The sequence below is a fragment of the Oncorhynchus gorbuscha genome, unplaced genomic scaffold (assembly GCF_021184085.1).
Source record: "Oncorhynchus gorbuscha isolate QuinsamMale2020 ecotype Even-year unplaced genomic scaffold, OgorEven_v1.0 Un_scaffold_2465, whole genome shotgun sequence".
Lineage (NCBI taxonomy): Eukaryota > Metazoa > Chordata > Actinopteri > Salmoniformes > Salmonidae > Oncorhynchus > Oncorhynchus gorbuscha.
In genome coordinates this window covers 55,520-76,912 of record NW_025746970.1, presented here as the reverse complement: position 1 = coordinate 76,912, position 21,393 = coordinate 55,520, and the positions used below count along the sequence as shown (strand labels likewise).

The 21,393-nt window shown below is 48.7% G+C and overlaps 1 protein-coding gene across 1 annotated transcript; it reads left to right on the top strand.

The window, feature by feature from the left end:
• The first annotated feature begins 433 nt into the window (after positions 1 to 433).
• Positions 434 to 21,173, top strand: LOC124025821 (WD repeat domain phosphoinositide-interacting protein 2-like). Its single transcript, XM_046339145.1, has 5 exons — positions 434 to 555; positions 632 to 717; positions 1,901 to 2,008; positions 3,851 to 3,948; positions 20,838 to 21,173. The coding sequence occupies exons 1-5, from the start codon at positions 526 to 528 to the stop codon at positions 20,951 to 20,953; spliced, it is 438 nt and encodes a 145-aa protein (XP_046195101.1). The 5' UTR covers positions 434 to 525; the 3' UTR covers positions 20,954 to 21,173.
• The last annotated feature ends 220 nt before the right edge of the window (positions 21,174 to 21,393 follow it).

Below are 21,393 nucleotides of genomic sequence, written 5' to 3'. Positions count from 1 at the left end.
TCAACAGAGGAGGTGTTGTCCTGTATATTAACATGGTGTGTGTGTGGGCCAACAGGAGGTCAACAGAGGAGGAGGTGTTGTCCTGTATATTAACATGGTGTGTGTAGGCCAACAGAGGAGGTGTTGTCCTGTATATTAACATGGTGTGTGTGTGTAGGTCAACAGAGTGTTGTCTAGGTGTTGTCCTGTACGCAATATTAACATGGTGTGTGTAGGTCAACAGAGGGAGGTGTCCCTGTCTTATTAACATGTTGTGTGTGTGGTCAACAGAGGAGGTGTTGTCCTGTATATTAACATGGTGTGTGTAGGTCAACAGAGGAGGTGTTGTCCTGTATATTAACAGAGGAGGTGTCATGTATATTATGTGTGTATTGTGTGTGTGTGTGTGTGTGTGTTGTCCTGTATAATAACTATATTATATTGTGTGTGTGTGTGTGTGTGTGTGTGTGTGTGTGTGTGTGTGTGTGTGTGTGTAGGCCAACAGAGGAGCCAACGACATGGGGTGGATACATTGGGAAGGTCCTGATGGCGTCGACCACCTACCTGCCCTCTCAGGTGAGTGGGACGTCCTTTTGAGAGAGTGAGAGTGTGTGTGTGTGTTGTCTGACCATGTCTCTCTCCTGGTCGTCAGGTGACAGAGATGTTCACTCAGGGACGAGCCTTCGCCACCGTACGACTGCCCTTCTCTGGACACAAGAACATCTGTGCTCTGGCCCTGTAAGAACACCCACTAGAACGTTCTCTACCACACTCTAGAGCTGGGAACATATTCCCCCCCACACACTAGAACGTTCTCTACCAGACTCTAGAGCTGGGACCATATTCCCCCCACACACCCACTAGAACGTTCTCTACCAGACTCTAGAGCTGGGACCATATTCCCCCCACACCCACTAGAACGTTCTCTACCAGACTCTAGAGCTGGGACCATATTCCCACCACACCCACTAGAACGTTCTCTACCAGACTCTGGAGCTGGGACCATATTCCCCCCCACACACTAGAACGTTCTCTACCACACTAGAGCTGGGACCATATTCCCACCACACACCCACTAGAATGTTCTCTACCACACACTAGAACGTTCTCTACCACACTCTAGAGCTGGGTCCATATTCCCCCACACCCACTAGAACGTTCTCTACAACACTCTAGAGCTGGGACCACATTCCCCCCACACACCCACTAGAACGTTCTCTACCACACACTAGAGCTGGGACCATATTCCCCACACACCCACTAGAACGTTCTCTACCAGACTCTAGAGCTGGGACCATATTCCCCCCACACACCCACTAGAACGTTCTCTACCAGACTCTAGAGCTGGGACCATATTCCCCCCACACCCACTAGAACGTTCTCTACCAGACTCTGGAGCTGGGACCATATTCCCACCACACACCCACTAGAATGTTCTCTACCACACACTAGAACGTTCTCTACCACACTCTAGAGCTGGGTCCATATTCCCCCACACCCACTAGAACGTTCTCTACAACACTCTAGAGCTGGGACCACATTCCCCCCACACACCCACTAGAACGTTCTCTACCACACACTAGAGCTGGGACCATATTCCCCACACCCCACTAGAAACGTTCCTCTGCAGACTCTAGAGCTGGGACCATATTCCCCCCACACACCCACTAGAACGTTCTCTACCAGACTCTAGAGCTGGGACCATATTCCCCCCACACACCCACTAGAACGTTCTCTACCACACACTAGAGCTTTGTGTGTGTGTGTGTGTGTGTGTGTGTGTGTGTGTGTGTGTGTGTGTGTGTGTGTGTGTGTGTGTGTGTGTGTGTGTGTGTGTGTGTGTGTGTGTGTGTGTGTGTGTGTGTGTGTGTGTGTGTGTGTGTGTGTGTGTGTGTGTGTGTGTGTGTGTGTGTGTGTGTAGGATCCAAAAGATTCCTCGTCTCCTGGTAGCAGCAGCTGATGGATATCTGTACCTCTATAACCTGGACCCACAGGAGGGGGGAGAGTGTACCCTGATGAAACAACACAGGTAACAGTGAAACAACACAGGTAACACACTGGTGAAACAACACAGGTAACACACTGATGAAACAACACAGGTAACAGTGAAACAACACAGGTAACACACTGGTGAAACAACACAGGTAACAGTGAAACAACTGTGAGCTCCATTCCTCAATGCCAGGGTCGTGAGCTCCATTCCTCAATGCCAGGGTCCTGCGCTCCATTCCTCAATGCCAGGGTCGTGAGCTCCATTCCTCAATGCCAGGGTCGTGGGCTCCATTCCTCAATGCCAGGGTCATGAGCTCCATTCCTCAATGCCAGGGTCCTGGGCTCCATTCCTCAATGCCAGGGTCGTGGTCTCCATTCCTCAATGCCAGGGTCCTGGTCTCCATTCCTCAATGCCAGGGTCCTGGTCTCCATTCCTCAATGCCAGGGTCCTGGTCTCCATTCCTCAATGCCAGGGTCCTGGTCTCCATTCCTCAATGCCAGGGTCGTGGTCTCCATTCCTCAATGCCAGGGTCGTGGTCTCCATTCCTCAATGCCAGGGTCCTGGTCTCCATTCCTTAATGCCAGGGTCGTGGGCTCCATTCTTCAATGCCAGGGTCCTGGTCTCCATTCCTCAATGCCAGGGTCGTGGGCTCCATTCCTCAATGCCAGGGTCCTGGTCTCCATTCCTCAATGCCAGGGTCGTGGGCTCCATTCTTCAATTCCAGGGTCGTGGGCTCCATTCCTCAATGCCAGGGTCGTGGGCTCCATTCCTCAATGCCAGGGTCCTGGGCTCCATTCCTCAATGCCAGGGTCGTGGTCTCCATTCCTCAATGCCAGGGTCGTGGTCTCCATTCCTCAATGCCAGGGTCCTGGTCTCCATTCCTCAATGCCAGGGTCCTGGTCTCCATTCCTCAATGCCAGGGTCGTGGTCTCCATTCCTCAATGCCAGGGTCCTGGTCTCCATTCCTCAATGCCAGGGTCGTGGTCTCCATTCCTCAATGCCAGGGTCCTGGGCTCCATTCCTCAATGCCAGGGTCCTGGGCTCCATTCCTCAATGCCAGGGTCCTGGGCTCCATTCCTCAATGCCAGGGTCGTGGTCTCCATTCCTCAATGCCAGGGTCGTGGGCTCCATTCCTCAATGCCAGGGTCGTGGTCTCCATTCCTCAATGCCAGGGTCGTGGTCTCCATTCCTCAATGCCAGGGTCGTGGTCTCCATTCCTCAATGCCAGGGTCGTGGTCTCCATTCCTCAATGCCAGGGTCGTGGGCTCCATTCCTCAATGTCAGGGTCGTGGGCTCCATTCCTCAATGCCAGGGTCGTGGTCTCCATTCCTCAATGCCAGGGTCGTGGGCTCCATTCCTCAATGCCAGGGTCGTGGGCTCCATTCCTCAATGCCAGGGTCGTGGTCTCCATTCCTCAATGCCAGGGTCGTGGGCTCCATTCCTCAATGCCAGGGTCGTGGGCTCCATTCCTCAATGCCAGGGTCGTGGGCTCCATTCCTCAATGCCAGGGTCGTGGTCTCCATTCCTCAATGCCAGGGTCGTGGGCTCCATTCCTCAATGCCAGGGTCGTGAGCTCCATTCCTCAATGCCAGGGTCCTGCGCTCCATTCCTCAATGCCAGGGTCGTGAGCTCCATTCCTCAATGCCAGGGTCGTGGGCTCCATTCCTCAATGCCAGGGTCATGAGCTCCATTCCTCAATGCCAGGGTCGTAGGGTCCATTCCTCAATGCCAGGGTCGTGGGCTCCATTCCTCAATGCCAGGGTCGTGGAATCCATTCCTGCTCAGGCCACACATATGTACTCATTGAAAGTAGTTTGGATAAAAGTGTCTGTTAAATGGCATACAGTATATGAACTTAAATCATTCTGTGTTCCTCAGGTTAGACGGCAGTGCTGAGCCGCCCAATGAGATCCTGGAACAGGGGTCACATGACCGACCCCTTACTGCACAGACCTACAACACTGCTGGGATGAAAGGTACACACACCCCAGGGCGTCGTTAGTCAAATTGGCACCGGACGACCTGGGCCGGCAGGTAGCCTAGTGGCTAGAACGTTGGATCAGTAACCGAAAGGGTTAGGGTTAGGGGTTAGGGTTAGGGGTAGGGTTAACCCTAACCCAGATTGGCACCGGACGACCTGGGCCGGCAGGTAGCCTAGTGGTTAGAACGTTGGATCAGTAACCGAAAGGGTTAGGGTTAGGGGTAGGGGTTAGAGCAGGTAGCCTAGTGGTTAGAACGTTGGATCAGTAACCGAAAGGGTTAGGGGTAGGGTTAGGGGTTAGAGCAGGTAGCCTAGTGGTTAGAACGTTGGGTCAGTAACCGAAAGGTTGCTGGATCAAATCCCTGAGAATGTCCTTCTGACCTGTACAAAGGGTTAGGGTTAGGGGTTAGAGCAGGTAGCCTAGTGGTTAGAACGTTGGGTCAGTAACCAGCAGGTAGCCTAGTGGTTAGAGTGTTGGGTCAGTAACCGAAAGGTTGCTGGATCAAATCCCTGAGAATGTCCTTCTGACCTGTACAAAGCAGTTTCTTTATTTAACCTTTATTTAACAAGTCAGTTAAGAACAAATTCTTCTTCACAATGACGGCCTACCAGGGAACAGTGGGTTCAGGGGTAGAATGACATATTATACTGTATATATATATTATACTGTATATATATATATATATTTAACCTTCACTAAAGTTTTGAACAGGCTATATTGCAGCATTAACCAAGTAAGACTAGTACCTACCATACCCAACAAATGACTGTGATAGGCTATTTATTTTACAACAGGCCTGCTTATTTTTTATTTAACCTTTATTTAACCAGGAAGGTTAGTGAGATTAAAATCTATTTTTCAAGAGCGCCCTGGCCAAGATAGGCAGCACCAAGTCATTACAAAAAAATGACAGACAGACATATATCCAAGATATTTACATGAGATTACAACCTCAGTCTCCTTGCCCTGACAGGTAGTATCCAAGATATTTATATGAGATTACAACCTCAGTCTCCTTGCCCTGACAGGTAGTATCCAAGATATTTACATGAGATTACAACCTCAGTCTCCTTGCCCTGAGTCTCCTTGCCCTGACAGGTAGTATCCAAGATATTTACATGAGATTACAACCTCAGTCTCCTTGCCCTGACAGGTAGTATCCAAGATATTTACATGAGATTACAACCTCAGTCTCCTTGCCCTGACAGGTAGTATCCAAGATATTTACATGAGATTACAACCTCAGTCTCCTTGCCCTGACAGGTAGTATCCAAGATATTTATATGAGGTAACAGTCTCAATCTCCTTGCCCTGACAGGTAGTAATAGGTGAAAGGTTCAGAGGTCTATTTCTTGCTTTAGAAAACAACATTAGTTTAGTTTTGTCAGTATTGAGGATAAGGTATGTTGAACAGTATAAAAAGCAGTTTGTAAGTTCTGGAAAGCTTTTGTAAGAGACGAGGCACAACAGTAAACAACAGCATCATCAGCATAAAAATGAAGTTGTGCATTTTGGACATTTTTGTCTAAATCATTTATATAAATAGTGAATAAGAGAGGACCAAGTACAGAGCCTTGGGGCACACCATTAAATAGAGACAATTCAACAGACATAAGCCCATCAAATTGAATGCACTGAGTTCTATCAGACAGCTAGTTAGCAAACCATGCAACTGCATGCTCCGAAAGACCTCCACTCGACAATCTCTGCCTTAGTATAGCATGATCAACTGCATGCTCCGAAAGACCTACACTCGACAATCTCTGCCTTAGTATAGCATGATCAACTGTATCAAAAGCCTTAGAGAGATCAATAAAAAGTGAGACACAGTGCTGTTTTTTGTCAAGGGCTTCAGTGATATCATTTAAAACCTTCATGGCTGCTGTAATTGTGCTGTTTCTTCCTGAAGCCCGATTGGTACATTGATAAAATAGAGTTAGTAAATAAAAACTATTTTAGCTGTTCACTTACAAGGGTTTCAAGTATTTTCACCAGGGGTGACAGCTTTGAGATTGGCCTATAATTATTTAATAGAGTTGGATCTCCCCCTTTTAAAAGTGGTAGGACAAATGCTGATTTCCAGATCTTTGGAATGTCATTATATTCCAGGGTTAGATTGAACAGAGATGTAAGTGGTTCAGCTCTGAAATCAGCTGCCAGATTTAAAAGCAGGGATCCAAAAGATCAGGACCTGCAGGCTTTCTCTGATCTAAGGATTTCAGGGCTTTATGTACCACCTGCACTGAGAATGATCAGGACCTGCAGGCTTTCTCTGATCTAAGGATTTCAGGGCTTTATGTACCACCTGCACTGAGAATGATCAGGACCTGCAGGCTTTCTCTGATCTAAGGATTTCAGGGCTTTATGTACCACCTGCACTGAGAATGATCAGGACCTGCAGGCTTTCTCTGATCTAAGGATTTCAGGGCTTTATGTACCACCTGCACTGAGAATGATCAGGACCTGCAGGCTTTCTCTGATCTAAGGATTTCAGGGCTTTATGTACCACCTGCACTGAGAATGATCAGGACCTGCAGGCTTTCTCTGATCTAAGGATTTCAGGGCTTTATGTACCACCTGCACTGAGAATGATCAGGACCTGCAGGCTTTCTCTGATCTAAGGATTTCAGGGCTTTATGTACCACCTGCACTGAGAATGATCAGGACCTGCAGGCTTTCTCTGATCTAAGGATTTCAGGGCTTTATGTACCACCTGCACTGAGAATGATCAGGACCTGCAGGCTTTCTCTGATCTAAGGATTTCAGGGCTTTATGTACCACCTGCACTGAGAATGATCAGGACCTGCAGGCTTTCTCTGATCTAAGGATTTCAGGGCTTTATGTACCACCTGCACTGAGAATGATCAGGACCTGCAGGCTTTCTCTGATCTAAGGATTTCAGGGCTTTATGTACCACCTGCACTGAGAATGATCAGGACCTGCAGGCTTTCTCTGATCTAAGGATTTCAGGGCTTTATGTACCACCTGCACTGAGAATGATCAGGACCTGCAGGCTTTCTCTGATCTAAGGATTTCAGGGCTTTATGTACCACCTGCACTGAGAATGATCAGGACCTGCAGGCTTTCTCTGATCTAAGGATTTCAGGGCTTTATGTACCACCTGCACTGAGAATGATCAGGACCTGCAGGCTTTCTCTGATCTAAGGATTTCAGGGCTTTATGTACCACCTGCACTGAGAATGATCAGGACCTGCAGGCTTTCTCTGATCTAAGGATTTCAGGGCTTTATGTACCACCTGCACTGAGAATGATCAGGACCTGCAGGCTTTCTCTGATCTAAGGATTTCAGGGCTTTATGTACCACCTGCACTGAGAATGATCAGGACCTGCAGGCTTTCTCTGATCTAAGGATTTCAGGGCTTTATGTACCACCTGCACTGAGAACGATCAGGACCTGCAGGCTTTCTCTGATCTAAGGATTTCAGGGCTTTATGTACCACCTGCACTGAGAACGATCAGGACCTGCAGGCTTTCTCTGATCTAAGGATTTCAGGGCTTTATGTACCACCTGCACTGAGAACGATCAGGACCTGCAGGCTTTCTCTGATCTAAGGATTTCAGGGCTTTATGTACCACCTGCACTGAGAATGATCAGGACCTGCAGGCTTTCTCTGATCTAAGGATTTCAGGGCTTTATGTACCACCTGCACTGAGAATGATCAGGACCTGCAGGCTTTCTCTGATCTAAGGATTTCAGGGCTTTATGTACCACCTGCACTGAGAATGATCAGGACCTGCAGGCTTTCTCTGATCTAAGGATTTCAGGGCTTTATGTACCACCTGCACTGAGAATGATCAGGACCTGCAGGCTTTCTCTGATCTAAGGATTTCAGGGCTTTATGTACCACCTGCACTGAGAATGATCAGGACCTGCAGGCTTTCTCTGATCTAAGGATTTCAGGGCTTTATGTACCACCTGCACTGAGAATGATCAGGACCTGCAGGCTTTCTCTGATCTAAGGATTTCAGGGCTTTATGTACCACCTGCACTGAGAATGATCAGGACCTGCAGGCTTTCTCTGATCTAAGGATTTCAGGGCTTTATGTACCACCTGCACTGAGAATGATCAGGACCTGCAGGCTTTCTCTGATCTAAGGATTTCAGGGCTTTATGTACCACCTGCACTGAGAATGATCAGGACCTGCAGGCTTTCTCTGATCTAAGGATTTCAGGGCTTTATGTACCACCTGCACTGAGAATGATCAGGACCTGCAGGCTTTCTCTGATCTAAGGATTTCAGGGCTTTATGTACCACCTGCACTGAGAATGATCAGGACCTGCAGGCTTTCTCTGATCTAAGGATTTCAGGGCTTTATGTACCACCTGCACTGAGAATGATCAGGACCTGCAGGCTTTCTCTGATCTAAGGATTTCAGGGCTTTATGTACCACCTGCACTGAGAATGATCAGGACCTGCAGGCTTTCTCTGATCTAAGGATTTCAGGGCTTTATGTACCACCTGCACTGAGAATGATCAGGACCTGCAGGCTTTCTCTGATCTAAGGATTTCAGGGCTTTATGTACCACCTGCACTGAGAATGATCAGGACCTGCAGGCTTTCTCTGATCTAAGGATTTCAGGGCTTTATGTACCACCTGCACTGAGAATGATCAGGACCTGCAGGCTTTCTCTGATCTAAGGATTTCAGGGCTTTATGTACCACCTGCACTGAGAATGATCAGGACCTGCAGGCTTTCTCTGATCTAAGGATTTCAGGGCTTTATGTACCACCTGCACTGAGAATGATCAGGACCTGCAGGCTTTCTCTGATCTAAGGATTTCAGGGCTTTATGTACCACCTGCACTGAGAATGATCAGGACCTGCAGGCTTTCTCTGATCTAAGGATTTCAGGGCTTTATGTACCACCTGCACTGAGAATGATCAGGACCTGCAGGCTTTCTCTGATCTAAGGATTTCAGGGCTTTATGTACCACCTGCACTGAGAATGATCAGGACCTGCAGGCTTTCTCTGATCTAAGGATTTCAGGGCTTTATGTACCACCTGCACTGAGAATGATCAGGACCTGCAGGCTTTCTCTGATCTAAGGATTTCAGGGCTTTATGTACCACCTGCACTGAGAATGATCAGGACCTGCAGGCTTTCTCTGATCTAAGGATTTCAGGGCTTTATGTACCACCTGCACTGAGAATGATCAGGACCTGCAGGCTTTCTCTGATCTAAGGATTTCAGGGCTTTATGTACCACCTGCACTGAGAATGATCAGGACCTGCAGGCTTTCTCTGATCTAAGGATTTCAGGGCTTTATGTACCACCTGCACTGAGAATGATCAGGACCTGCAGGCTTTCTCTGATCTAAGGATTTCTCTCACTGGTTCATCCACACAGGGTTGGACAGAGACAGAGGACACTGGTTCATCCACACAGGGTTGGACAGAGACAGAGGACACTGGTTCATCCACACAGGGTTGGACAGAGACAGAGGACACTGGTTCATCCACACAGGGTTGGACAGAGACAGAGGACACTGGTTCATCCACACAGGGTTGGACAGAGACAGAGGACACTGGTTCATCCACACAGGGTTGGACAGAGACAGAGGACACTGGTTCATCCACACAGGGTTGGACAGAGATAGAGGACACTGGTTCATCCACACAGGGTTGGACAGAGACAGAGGACACTGGTTCATCCACACAGGGTTGTACAGAGATAGAGGACACTGGTTCATCCACACAGGGTTGGACAGAGACAGAGGACACTGGTTCATCCACACAGGGTTGGACAGAGACAGAGGACACTGGTTCATCCACACAGGGTTGTACAGAGACAGAGGACACTGGTTCATCCACACAGGGTTGTACAGAGACAGAGGACACTGGTTCATCCACACAGGGTTGGACAGAGACAGAGGACACTGGTTCATCCACACAGGGTTGGACAGAGACAGAGGACACTGGTTCATCCACACAGGGTTGGACAGAGACAGAGGACACTGGTTCATCCACACAGGGTTGGACAGAGACAGAGGACACTGGTTCATCCACACAGGGTTGGACAGAGATAGAGGACACTGGTTCATCCACACAGGGTTGTACAGAGACAGAGGACACTGGTTCATCCACACAGGGTTGGACAGAGACAGAGGACACTGGTTCATCCACACAGGGTTGGACAGAGACAGAGGACACTGGTTCATCCACACAGGGTTGGACAGAGATAGAGGACACTGGTTCATCCACACAGGGTTGGACAGAGACAGAGGACACTGGTTCATCCACACAGGGTTGGACAGAGACAGAGGACACTGGTTCATTCACACAGGGTTGTACAGAGACAGAGGACACTGGTTCATCCACACAGGGTTGGACAGAGACAGAGGACACTGGTTCATCCACACAGGGTTGGACAGAGACAGAGGACACTGGTTCATCCACACAGGGTTGGACAGAGACAGAGGACACTGGTTCATCCACACAGGGTTGGACAGAGACAGAGGACACTGGTTCATCCACACAGGGTTGGACAGAGATAGAGGACACTGGTTCATCCACACAGGGTTGTACAGAGACAGAGGACACTGGTTCATCCACACAGGGTTGGACAGAGACAGAGACAGGACACTGGTTCATCCACACAGGGTTGGACAGAGACAGAGGACACTGGTTCATCCACACAGGGTTGGACAGAGATAGAGGACACTGGTTCATCCACACAGGGTTGGACAGAGACAGAGGACACTGGTTCATCCACACAGGGTTGGACAGAGACAGAGGACACTGGTTCATTCACACAGGGTTGGACAGAGACAGAGGACACTGGTTCATCCACACAGGGTTGGACAGAGACAGAGGACACTGGTTCATTCACACAGGGTTGGACAGAGACAGAGGACACTGGTTCATCCACACAGGGTTGGACAGAGACAGAGGACACTGGTTCATCCACACAGGGTTGGACAGAGACAGAGGACACTGGTTCATCCACACAGGGTTGGACAGAGACAGAGGACACTGGTTCATCCACACAGGGTTGGACAGAGACAGAGGACACTGGTTCATCCACACAGGGTTGGACAGAGACAGAGGACACTGGTTCATCCACACAGGGTTGGACAGAGATAGAGGACACTGGTTCATCCACACAGGGTTGGACAGAGACAGAGGACACTGGTTCATCCACACAGGGTTGGACAGAGACAGAGGACACTGGTTCATCCACACAGGGTTGGACAGAGACAGAGGACACTGGTTCATCCACACAGGGTTGGACAGAGACAGAGGACACTGGTTCATCCACACAGGGTTGGACAGAGACAGAGGACACTGGTTCATCCACACAGGGTTGGACAGAGACAGAGGACACTGGTTCATCCACACAGGGTTGGACAGAGACAGAGGACACTGGTTCATCCACACAGGGTTGGACAGAGACAGAGGACACTGGTTCATCCACACAGGGTTGGACAGAGACAGAGGACACTGGTTCATCCACACAGGGTTGGACAGAGACAGAGGACACTGGTTCATCCACACAGGGTTGGACAGAGACAGAGGACACTGGTTCATCCACACAGGGTTGGACAGAGACAGAGGACACTGGTTCATCCACACAGGGTTGGACAGAGACAGAGGACACTGGTTCATCCACACAGGGTTGGACAGAGACAGAGGACACTGGTTCATCCACACAGGGTTGGACAGAGACAGAGGACACTGGTTCATCCACACAGGGTTGGACAGAGACAGAGGACACTGGTTCATCCACACAGGGTTGGACAGAGACAGAGGACACTGGTTCATCCACACAGGGTTGGACAGAGACAGAGGACACTGGTTCATCCACACAGGGTTGTACAGAGACAGAGGACACTGGTTCATCCACACAGGGTTGGACAGAGATAGAGGACACTGGTTCATCCACACAGGGTTGGACAGAGACAGAGGACACTGGTTCATCCACACAGGGTTGGACAGAGACAGAGGACACTGGTTCATCCACACAGGGTTGTACAGAGACAGAGGACACTGGTTCATCCACACAGGGACACTTGGACAGAGACAGAGGACACTGGTTCATCCACACAGGGTTGGACAGAGATAGAGGACACTGGTTCATCCACACAGGGTTGGACAGAGACAGAGGACACTGGTTCATCCACACAGGGTTGGACAGAGACAGAGGACACTGGTTCATCCACACAGGGTTGGACAGAGACAGAGGACACTGGTTCATCCACACAGGGTTGGACAGAGACAGAGGACACTGGTTCATCCACACAGGGTTGGACAGAGACAGAGGACACTGGTTCATCCACACAGGGTTGGACAGAGACAGAGGACACTGGTTCATCCACACAGGGTTGGACAGAGACAGAGGACACTGGTTCATCCACACAGGGTTGGACAGAGATAGAGGACACTGGTTCATCCACACAGGGTTGGACAGAGACAGAGGACACTGGTTCATCCACACAGGGTTGGACAGAGACAGAGGACACTGGTTCATTCACACAGGGTTGGACAGAGACAGAGGACACTGGTTCATCCACACAGGGTTGGACAGAGACAGAGGACACTGGTTCATTCACACAGGGTTGGACAGAGACAGAGGACACTGGTTCATCCACACAGGGTTGGACAGAGACAGAGGACACTGGTTCATCCACACAGGGTTGGACAGAGACAGAGGACACTGGTTCATCCACACAGGGTTGGACAGAGACAGAGGACACTGGTTCATCCACACAGGGTTGGACAGAGACAGAGGACACTGGTTCATCCACACAGGGTTGGACAGAGACAGAGGACACTGGTTCATCCACACAGGGTTGGACAGAGATAGAGGACACTGGTTCATCCACACAGGGTTGGACAGAGACAGAGGACACTGGTTCATCCACACAGGGTTGGACAGAGACAGAGGACACTGGTTCATCCACACAGGGTTGGACAGAGACAGAGGACACTGGTTCATCCACACAGGGTTGGACAGAGACAGAGGACACTGGTTCATCCACACAGGGTTGGACAGAGATAGAGGACACTGGTTCATCCACACAGGGTTGTACAGAGACAGAGGACACTGGTTCATCCACACAGGGTTGGACAGAGATAGAGGACACTGGTTCATCCACACAGGGTTGTACAGAGACAGAGGACACTGGTTCATCCACACAGGGTTGGACAGAGATAGAGGACACTGGTTCATCCACACAGGGTTGGACAGAGATAGAGGACACTGGTTCATCCACACAGGGTTGGACAGAGACAGAGGACACTGGTTCATCCACACAGGGTTGTACAGAGACAGAGGACACTGGTTCATCCACACAGGGTTGGACAGAGATAGAGGACACTGGTTCATCCACACAGGGTTGGACAGAGATAGAGGACACTGGTTCATCCACACAGGGTTGGACAGAGACAGAGGACACTGGTTCATTCACACAGGGTTGGACAGAGATAGAGGACACTGGTTCATCCACACAGGGTTGTACAGAGACAGAGGACACTGGTTCATCCACACAGGGTTGGACAGAGATAGAGGACACTGGTTCATCCACACAGGGTTGGACAGAGACAGAGGACACTGAATCAAACAGCCTACCAGATGATACAAAGTGCTCATTGAAACAATTCAGCATTTCAGTTTTGTCATATATAGCAACAGAGTCCTTCAAAACACATGACGGTAATTAATTAACATTACTGTTACCAGTCATAGACTTAATAGCCTTCTAAAACCTTCTAGGGTCATTCAGGTTATCAGTGGTAACAGACATAATATATTCAGACATGGCCTACCCCATCATTAGCTGAAACGGAGCATACAATTTAAAAAGATTTTAACTTAACCTCTAGCGTCGAGCAAGCCCGTATCCGGGAGCGTAATCATAGATTTAACTTAACCTCTGGCGACGAGCAATCCCGTATCCGGGAGCGTAATCATAGCCTCAAGCTCATTACCATAACGCAACGTTTCCTATTCGTGAAAATCACAAATTAAATTGAATAAATATATTGAAACACAAGCTTAGCCTTTTGTTAACAACACTGTCATCTCAGATTTTCAAAATATGCTTTATCCAAAGCTACACAAGCATTTGTGTAAGAGTATTGATAGCCTAGCATAGCATTAAGCCTAGCATTCAGCAGGCAACATTTTCACAAAAACAAGAAAAGCATTAAAGTAAAATCATTTACCTTTGAAGAACTTCGGATGTTTTCAATGAGGAGACTCTCAGTTAGATAGCAAATGTTCATTTTTTCCTAAAAGATTATTTGTGTAAGAGAAATCGCTCCGTTTTGTTCATCACGTTTGGCTAGAAAAGAAAACGAAAATGCAGTCACTTACAACGCCAAACTTTTTTCAAAATTAGCTCCATAATATCAACATAAACATGGCAAACGTTGTTTAGAATCAATCCTCAAGGTGTTTTTCACATATCTATTCGATGAAAAATGATTCCTGGCAGTCCGAGGCAAACAGAAAAATACTGCAGCTGGAGATTACGCAATAATTGCAACGGAGGACACCAAGCGACCACCTGGTAGATGTAGTCTCTTATGGTCAATCTTCCAATGATATGCCTACAAATACGTCACAATGCTGTAGACACCTTGGGGAAAACGTGGAAAGGGTAAGCTGACTCCTAGCTCCTCCACAGCCATATAAGGAGTCATTGCCATGAGGCGGTTTCAAAAAATGCGGCACTTCCTGATTGTATTTTTATCTGGGTTTTCAGTTCTGTGGCACTCACAGACAATATCTTTGCAGTTTTGGAAACGTCAGAATGTTTTCTTTCCAAAGCTGTCAATTATATGCATAGTCAAGCATCTTTTCGTGACAAAATATCTTGTTTAAAACGGGAACGTTTTTCATCCAAAAATTAAAAGAGCGCCCCCTATATCGAAGAAGTTAATTTAGCCAAAGAAAATGTCTCAACAGAATGAAACAAAACACATTTGCAGACAATAACAATGAAAATAAATAAATAAAAGTTTAAAAATGACATCCTACCTGAATGGTGAGTTTCCCAGTAGCCTGCATTTGGCCATGCTAACGCTTTCCTCATCTTTGTCCACTACAATATTATCAACAAGTAGCAGCAGGGTATCCCACCACTTGGTCTGGTAGTTTCACAGTAGCCTGCATTTGGCCATGCTAACGCTTTCCTCATCTTTGTCCACTACAATATTATCAACAAGTAGCAGCAGGGTATCCCACCACTTGGTCTGGTAGTTTCACAGTAGCCTGCATTTGGCCATGCTAACGCTTTCCTCATCTTTGTCCACTACAATATTATCAACAAGTAGCAGCAGGGTATCCCACCACTTGGTCTGGTAGTTTCACAGTAGCCTGCATTTGGCCATGCTAACGCTTTCCTCATCTTTGTCCACTACAATATTAAAATGTGTCCATACATGGGCTTTTCACTGTAGGCATACTCTCTGACTTAGATTTTACTTCAATGAAAAAGGCCTCCATCTTCGCAATCAACATTAGCCTCGGCCAAGGCTCTTCTCCCCCTGTCCTCAGCAGCAGGCACATGATAAGGCAGCAAGCAAGGAGTGAGAGAATGGTGCTGAAGCGTGAAATCAGGGTGCATGATGGGCAGCCCCAGATAATTTGGCCGGCTACGATTTTATTTATCAGCTTTTAATTTATTTCATAGGCCAAAAGCCGGCAATTACCGGCTAACAGAAAACCCTTATTGCACGCTCCCTCAAACTGAGACATCTGTGGCATTCTGTTGTGTGGTAAAACCGCACATTTTAGAGTGACCTTTTATTGTCCCCAGCACAAGGTGTACCTGTGTTGTTTAGTCAGCTTCTTGATATGCCACACCTGTTAGGTGGATGGATTATCTTGGCGAAGGAGAAATGCTCACGAACAGGGAGGTAAACAAATTTGTGCACAAAATTAGAGAGAAAGAAGCTTTTTGTGCCAATTCAGGGCTAAAACAAATATGTGGAATGTCTGGTGGTCCCCGAGGAGAGGGAAGTACTGCACAGATTCATTAATGAGCCAGATGTTTCACATGACGTATAAATGTGAAGCATCCTGGTCAGCGTTTCCTCTCACTACCAAATATGGTGATGAGAGGAAACCCATCCGGTCGGCGTTTCAACTCACTACCAAATATGGTGATGAGAGGAAACCCATCCGGTCGGCGTTTCAACTCACTACCAAATATGGTGATGAGAGGAAACCCATCCGGTCGGCGTTTCCTCTCACTACCAAATATGGTGATGAGAGGAAGCCCATCCGGTCGGCGTTTCAACTCACTACCAAATATGGTGATGAGAGGAAACCCATCCTGGTTGGCGTTTCCTCTCACTACCAAATATGGTGATGAGAGGAAACCCATCCGGTCGGCGTTTCCTCTCACTACCAAATATGGTGATGAGAGGAAACCCATCCGGTCGGCGTTTCCTCTCACTAAATCAAATCTAATTAAATCAAATCAAATTTTATTTGTCACATACACATGGTTAGCAGATGTTAATGCGAGTGTAGCGAAATGCTTGTGCTTCTAGTTCCGACAATGCAGTAATAACCAACAAGTAATCTAACTAACAATTCTAAAACTACTGTCTTATACACAGTGTAAGGGGATGAGGAACATGTACATAAGGATATATGAATGAGTGATGGTACAGAGCAGCATACAGTAGATGGTATCGAGTACAGTATATACATATGAGATGAGTGTGTAGACAAAGTAAACAAAGTGGCATAGTTAAAGTGGCTAGTGATACATGTGTTACATAAGGATGCAGTCGATGATGTAGAGTACAGTATATACATATGCATATGAGATGAATAATGTAGGGTAAGTAACATTATATAAGGTAGCATTGTTTAAAGTGGCTAGTGATATATTTACATCATTTCCCATCAATTCCCATTATTAAAATGGCTGGAGTTGGGTCAGTGTCAATGACAGTGTGTTGGCAGCAGCCACTCAGTGTTAGTGGTGGCTGTTTAACAGTCTGATGGCCTTGAGATAGAAGCTGTTTTTCAGTCTCTCGGTCCCAGCTTTGATGCACCTGTACTGACCTCGCCTTCTGGATGATAGCGGGGTGAACAGGCAGTGGTTCGGGTGGTTGATGAGAGGAAACCCATCCGGTCGGCGTTTCCTCTCACTACCAAATATGGTGATGAGAGGAAGCCCATCCGGTCGGCGTTTCAACTCACTACCAAATATGGTGATGAGAGGAAGCCCATCCGGTCGGCGTTTCAACTCACTACCAAATATGGTGATGAGAGGAAGCCCATCCGGTCGGCGTTTCCTCTCACTACCAAATATGGTGATGAGAGGAAACCCATCCGGTCGGCGTTTCAACTCACTACCAAATATGGTGATGAGAGGAAACCCATCCTGGTTGGCGTTTCAACTCACTACCAAATATGGTGATGAGAGGAAGCCCATCCGGTCGGCGTTTCAACTCACTACCAAATATGGTGATGAGAGGAAACCCATCCGGTCGGCGTTTCAACTCACTACCAAATATGGTGATGAGAGGAAACCCATCCGGTCTGCGTTTCCTCTCACTACCAAATATGGTGATGAGAGGAAGCCCATCCGGTCGGCGTTTCAACTCACTACCAAATATGGTGATGAGAGGAAACCCATCCGGTCGGCGTTTCAACTCACTACCAAATATGGTGATGAGAGGAAACCCATCCGGTCTGCGTTTCCTCTCACTACCAAATATGGTGATGAGAGGAAACCCATCCGGTCGGCGTTTCCTCTCACTACCAAATATGGTGATGAGAGGAAGCCCATCCGGTCGGCGTTTCAACTCACTACCAAATATGGTGATGAGAGGAAGCCCATCCGGTCGGCGTTTCAACTCACTACCAAATATGGTGATGAGAGGAAGCCCATCCGGTCGGCGTTTCCTCTCACTACCAAATATGGTGATGAGAGGAAACCCATCCGGTCGGCGTTTCAACTCACTACCAAATATGGTGATGAGAGGAAACCCATCCTGGTTGGCGTTTCAACTCACTACCAAATATGGTGATGAGAGGAAGCCCATCCGGTCGGCGTTTCAACTCACTACCAAATATGGTGATGAGAGGAAACCCATCCGGTCGGCGTTTCAACTCACTACCAAATATGGTGATGAGAGGAAACCCATCCGGTCTGCGTTTCCTCTCACTACCAAATATGGTGATGAGAGGAAGCCCATCCGGTCGGCGTTTCAACTCACTACCAAATATGGTGATGAGAGGAAACCCATCCGGTCGGCGTTTCAACTCACTACCAAATATGGTGATGAGAGGAAACCCATCCGGTCTGCGTTTCCTCTCACTACCAAATATGGTGATGAGAGGAAACCCATCCGGTCGGCGTTTCCTCTCACTACCAAATATGGTGATGAGAGGAAACCCATCCGGTCGGCGTTTCCTCTCACTACCAAATATGGTGATGAGAGGAAACCCATCCGGTCGGCGTTTCCTCTCACTACCAAATATGGTGATGAGAGGAAGCCCATCCGGTCGGCGTTTCCTCTCACTACCAAATATGGTGATGAGAGGAAACCCATCCGGTCGGCGTTTCAACTCACTACCAAATATGGTGATGAGAGGAAACCCATCCTGGTTGGCGTTTCAACTCACTACCAAATATGGTGATGAGAGGAAGCCCATCCGGTCGGCGTTTCAACTCACTACCAAATATGGTGATGAGAGGAAACCCATCCGGTCGGCGTTTCAACTCACTACCAAATATGGTGATGAGAGGAAACCCATCCGGTCTGCGTTTCCTCTCACTACCAAATATGGTGATGAGAGGAAGCCCATCCGGTCGGCGTTTCAACTCACTACCAAATATGGTGATGAGAGGAAACCCATCCGGTCGGCGTTTCAACTCACTACCAAATATGGTGATGAGAGGAAACCCATCCGGTCTGCGTTTCCTCTCACTACCAAATATGGTGATGAGAGGAAACCCATCCGGTCGGCGTTTCCTCACTCACTAAAATATGGTGATGAGAGGAAACCCATCCGGTCGGCGTTTCCTCTCACTACCAAATATGGTGATGAGAGGAAACCCATCCGGTCGGCGTTTCCTCTCACTACCAAATATGGTGATGAGAGGAAACCCATCCGGTCGGCGTTTCAACTCACTACCAAATATGGTGATGAGAGGAAGCCCAGTGGGAGAAGATGGAGCGAGATGGATCTTGCCCGACATTCTGCAAATGTTCTCATCGATTAAACATTTGATCTCCATACAGTTTCTGTTTCCAGAACTAGAATCTGTAACAGAGCGGACTGTGTTTTGTAGACTTGACCCTTTTGCCAACGTTTCAAAAGAATTGCGTTGTTTAGGAGTGCAAGGGGGAATTAAGTCATGGCACACGTTCTCAGAGTAGGCGTTCCCTCATGGAAATATGCAAATAACTGCTAGAATTCACCAATAGGATCTCACTAGCTCATGCTTGGCTCTGCCCACTATGATTCATGTGCTCCCATTGGGTTAGTTAGACAGATATTTGTTCCTGCCCTATGAGATGACGTGCTAATACTTTTCAGACTAAGTTCCTTTTCAGGGCTGGGTTTTATTTGAATGTGACCACCCACCAGCATGGCATTGTTATTCATCAAAAACAGCTGCCAAGGTCTTCCTCTTGTTGACTGGGCTGATCTATCAAGCCTTTCCATGTAGTTCTTCCTCTTGTTGACTGGGCTGATCCATCAAGCCTTTCCATGTAGTTCTTCCTCTTGTTGACTGGGCTGATCCAACAAGCCTTTCCATGTAGTTCTTCCTCTGGGCTGATCCAACAAGCCTTTCCATGTAGTTCTTCCTCTGGGCTGATCCAACAAGCCTTTCCATGTAGTTCTTCCTCTGGGCTGATCCAACAAGCCTTTCAATGTAGTTCTTCCTCTGGGCTGATCCAACAAGCCTTTCCATGTAGTTCTTCCTCTGGGCTGATCCAACAAGCCTTTCCATGTAGTTCTTCCTCTGGGCTGATCCAACAAGCCTTTCCATGTAGTTCTTCCTCTGGGCTGATCCAACAAGCCTTTCCATGTAGTTCTTCCTCTGGGCTGATCCAACAAGCCTTTCCACTGGGTAGCAGCAGGGTATCCCTCCACTTGGTCTGGTAGCAGCAGGGTATCCCTCCACTTGGTCTGGTAGCAGCAGGGTATCCCTCCACTTGGTCTGGTAGCAGCAGGGTATCCCTCCACTTGGTCTGGTAGCAGCAGGGTATCCCTCCACTTGGTCTGGTAGCAGCAGGGTATCCCTCCACTGGGTAGCAGCAGGGTATCCCTCCACTTGGTCTGGTAGAAGCAGGGTATCCCTCCACTTGGTCTGGTAGCAGCAGGGTATCCCTCCACTTGGTCTGGTAGAAGCAGGGTATCCCTCCACTTGGTCTGGTAGCAGCAGGGTATCCCTCCACTTGGTCTGGTAGCAGCAGGGTATCCCACCACTTGGTCTGGTAGCAGCAGGGTATCCCTCCACTTGGTCTGGTAGCAGCAGGGTATCCCTCCACTTGGTCTGGTAGCAGCAGGGTATCCCTCCACTTGGTCTGGTAGCAGCAGGGTATCCCTCCACTTGGTCTGGTAGCAGCAGGGTATCCCTCCACTGGGTAGCAGCAGGGTATCCCTCCACTTGGTCTGGTAGCAGCAGGGTATCCCACCACTTGGTCTGGTAGCAGCAGGGTATCCCTCCACTTGGTCTGGTAGAAGCAGGGTATCCCACCACTTGGTCTGGTAGAAGCAAGGTATCCCTCCACTTGGTCTGGTAGAAGCAGGGTATCCCACCACTTGGTCTGGTAGAAGCAGGGTATCCCCCACTTGGTCTGGGTAGCAGCAGGGTATCCCCCCACTTGGTCTGGTGGGATACCCTGACTCCTGACCTCTAACCCATGTCCTCTCCTCAGGTTACTGTGAGGAGGCGGGTGCAGTGGGAGGGGCGGGACTAGAGGATGACCTCAGCGATCTGCGATTGGACGATGAGAATGAAGAGCAGCCGCCACTCATCCTGGAGACGGACTGACTGACAGCTACAGCAACCAATCAGAGAGCCCCTCTGGTGCTGCTAGGAACATGTAACATGGAGGGTGGGATTAAAAACTCTCAGCGTTCAACAGCGCCTCTGTCTGTCTGTCTGTGGATATATACATGTTTCTCCCTCCCCCTCTGTCTCCCTCCCTCCCCCTCTGTCTCCCTCCCTCCCCCTCTGCCTCCCTCCCCCTCTGTCTCCCTCCCTCTGTCTCCCTCCCTCTGTCTCCCTCCCTCCCCCTCTGTCTCCCTCCCCCTCTGTCTCCCTCCCTCCCCCTCTGTCTCCCTCCCTCTGTCTCCCTCCCTCCCCCTCTGTCTCCCTCCCTCCCCCCCCTCTGTCTCCCTCCCTCCCTCTGTCCGCCTGTGCAGGTGACTCTTTAGCTTTGCATGTACATGTGCCAAGACCAGAATGCTACGCAACGCTCTAACAAGGAC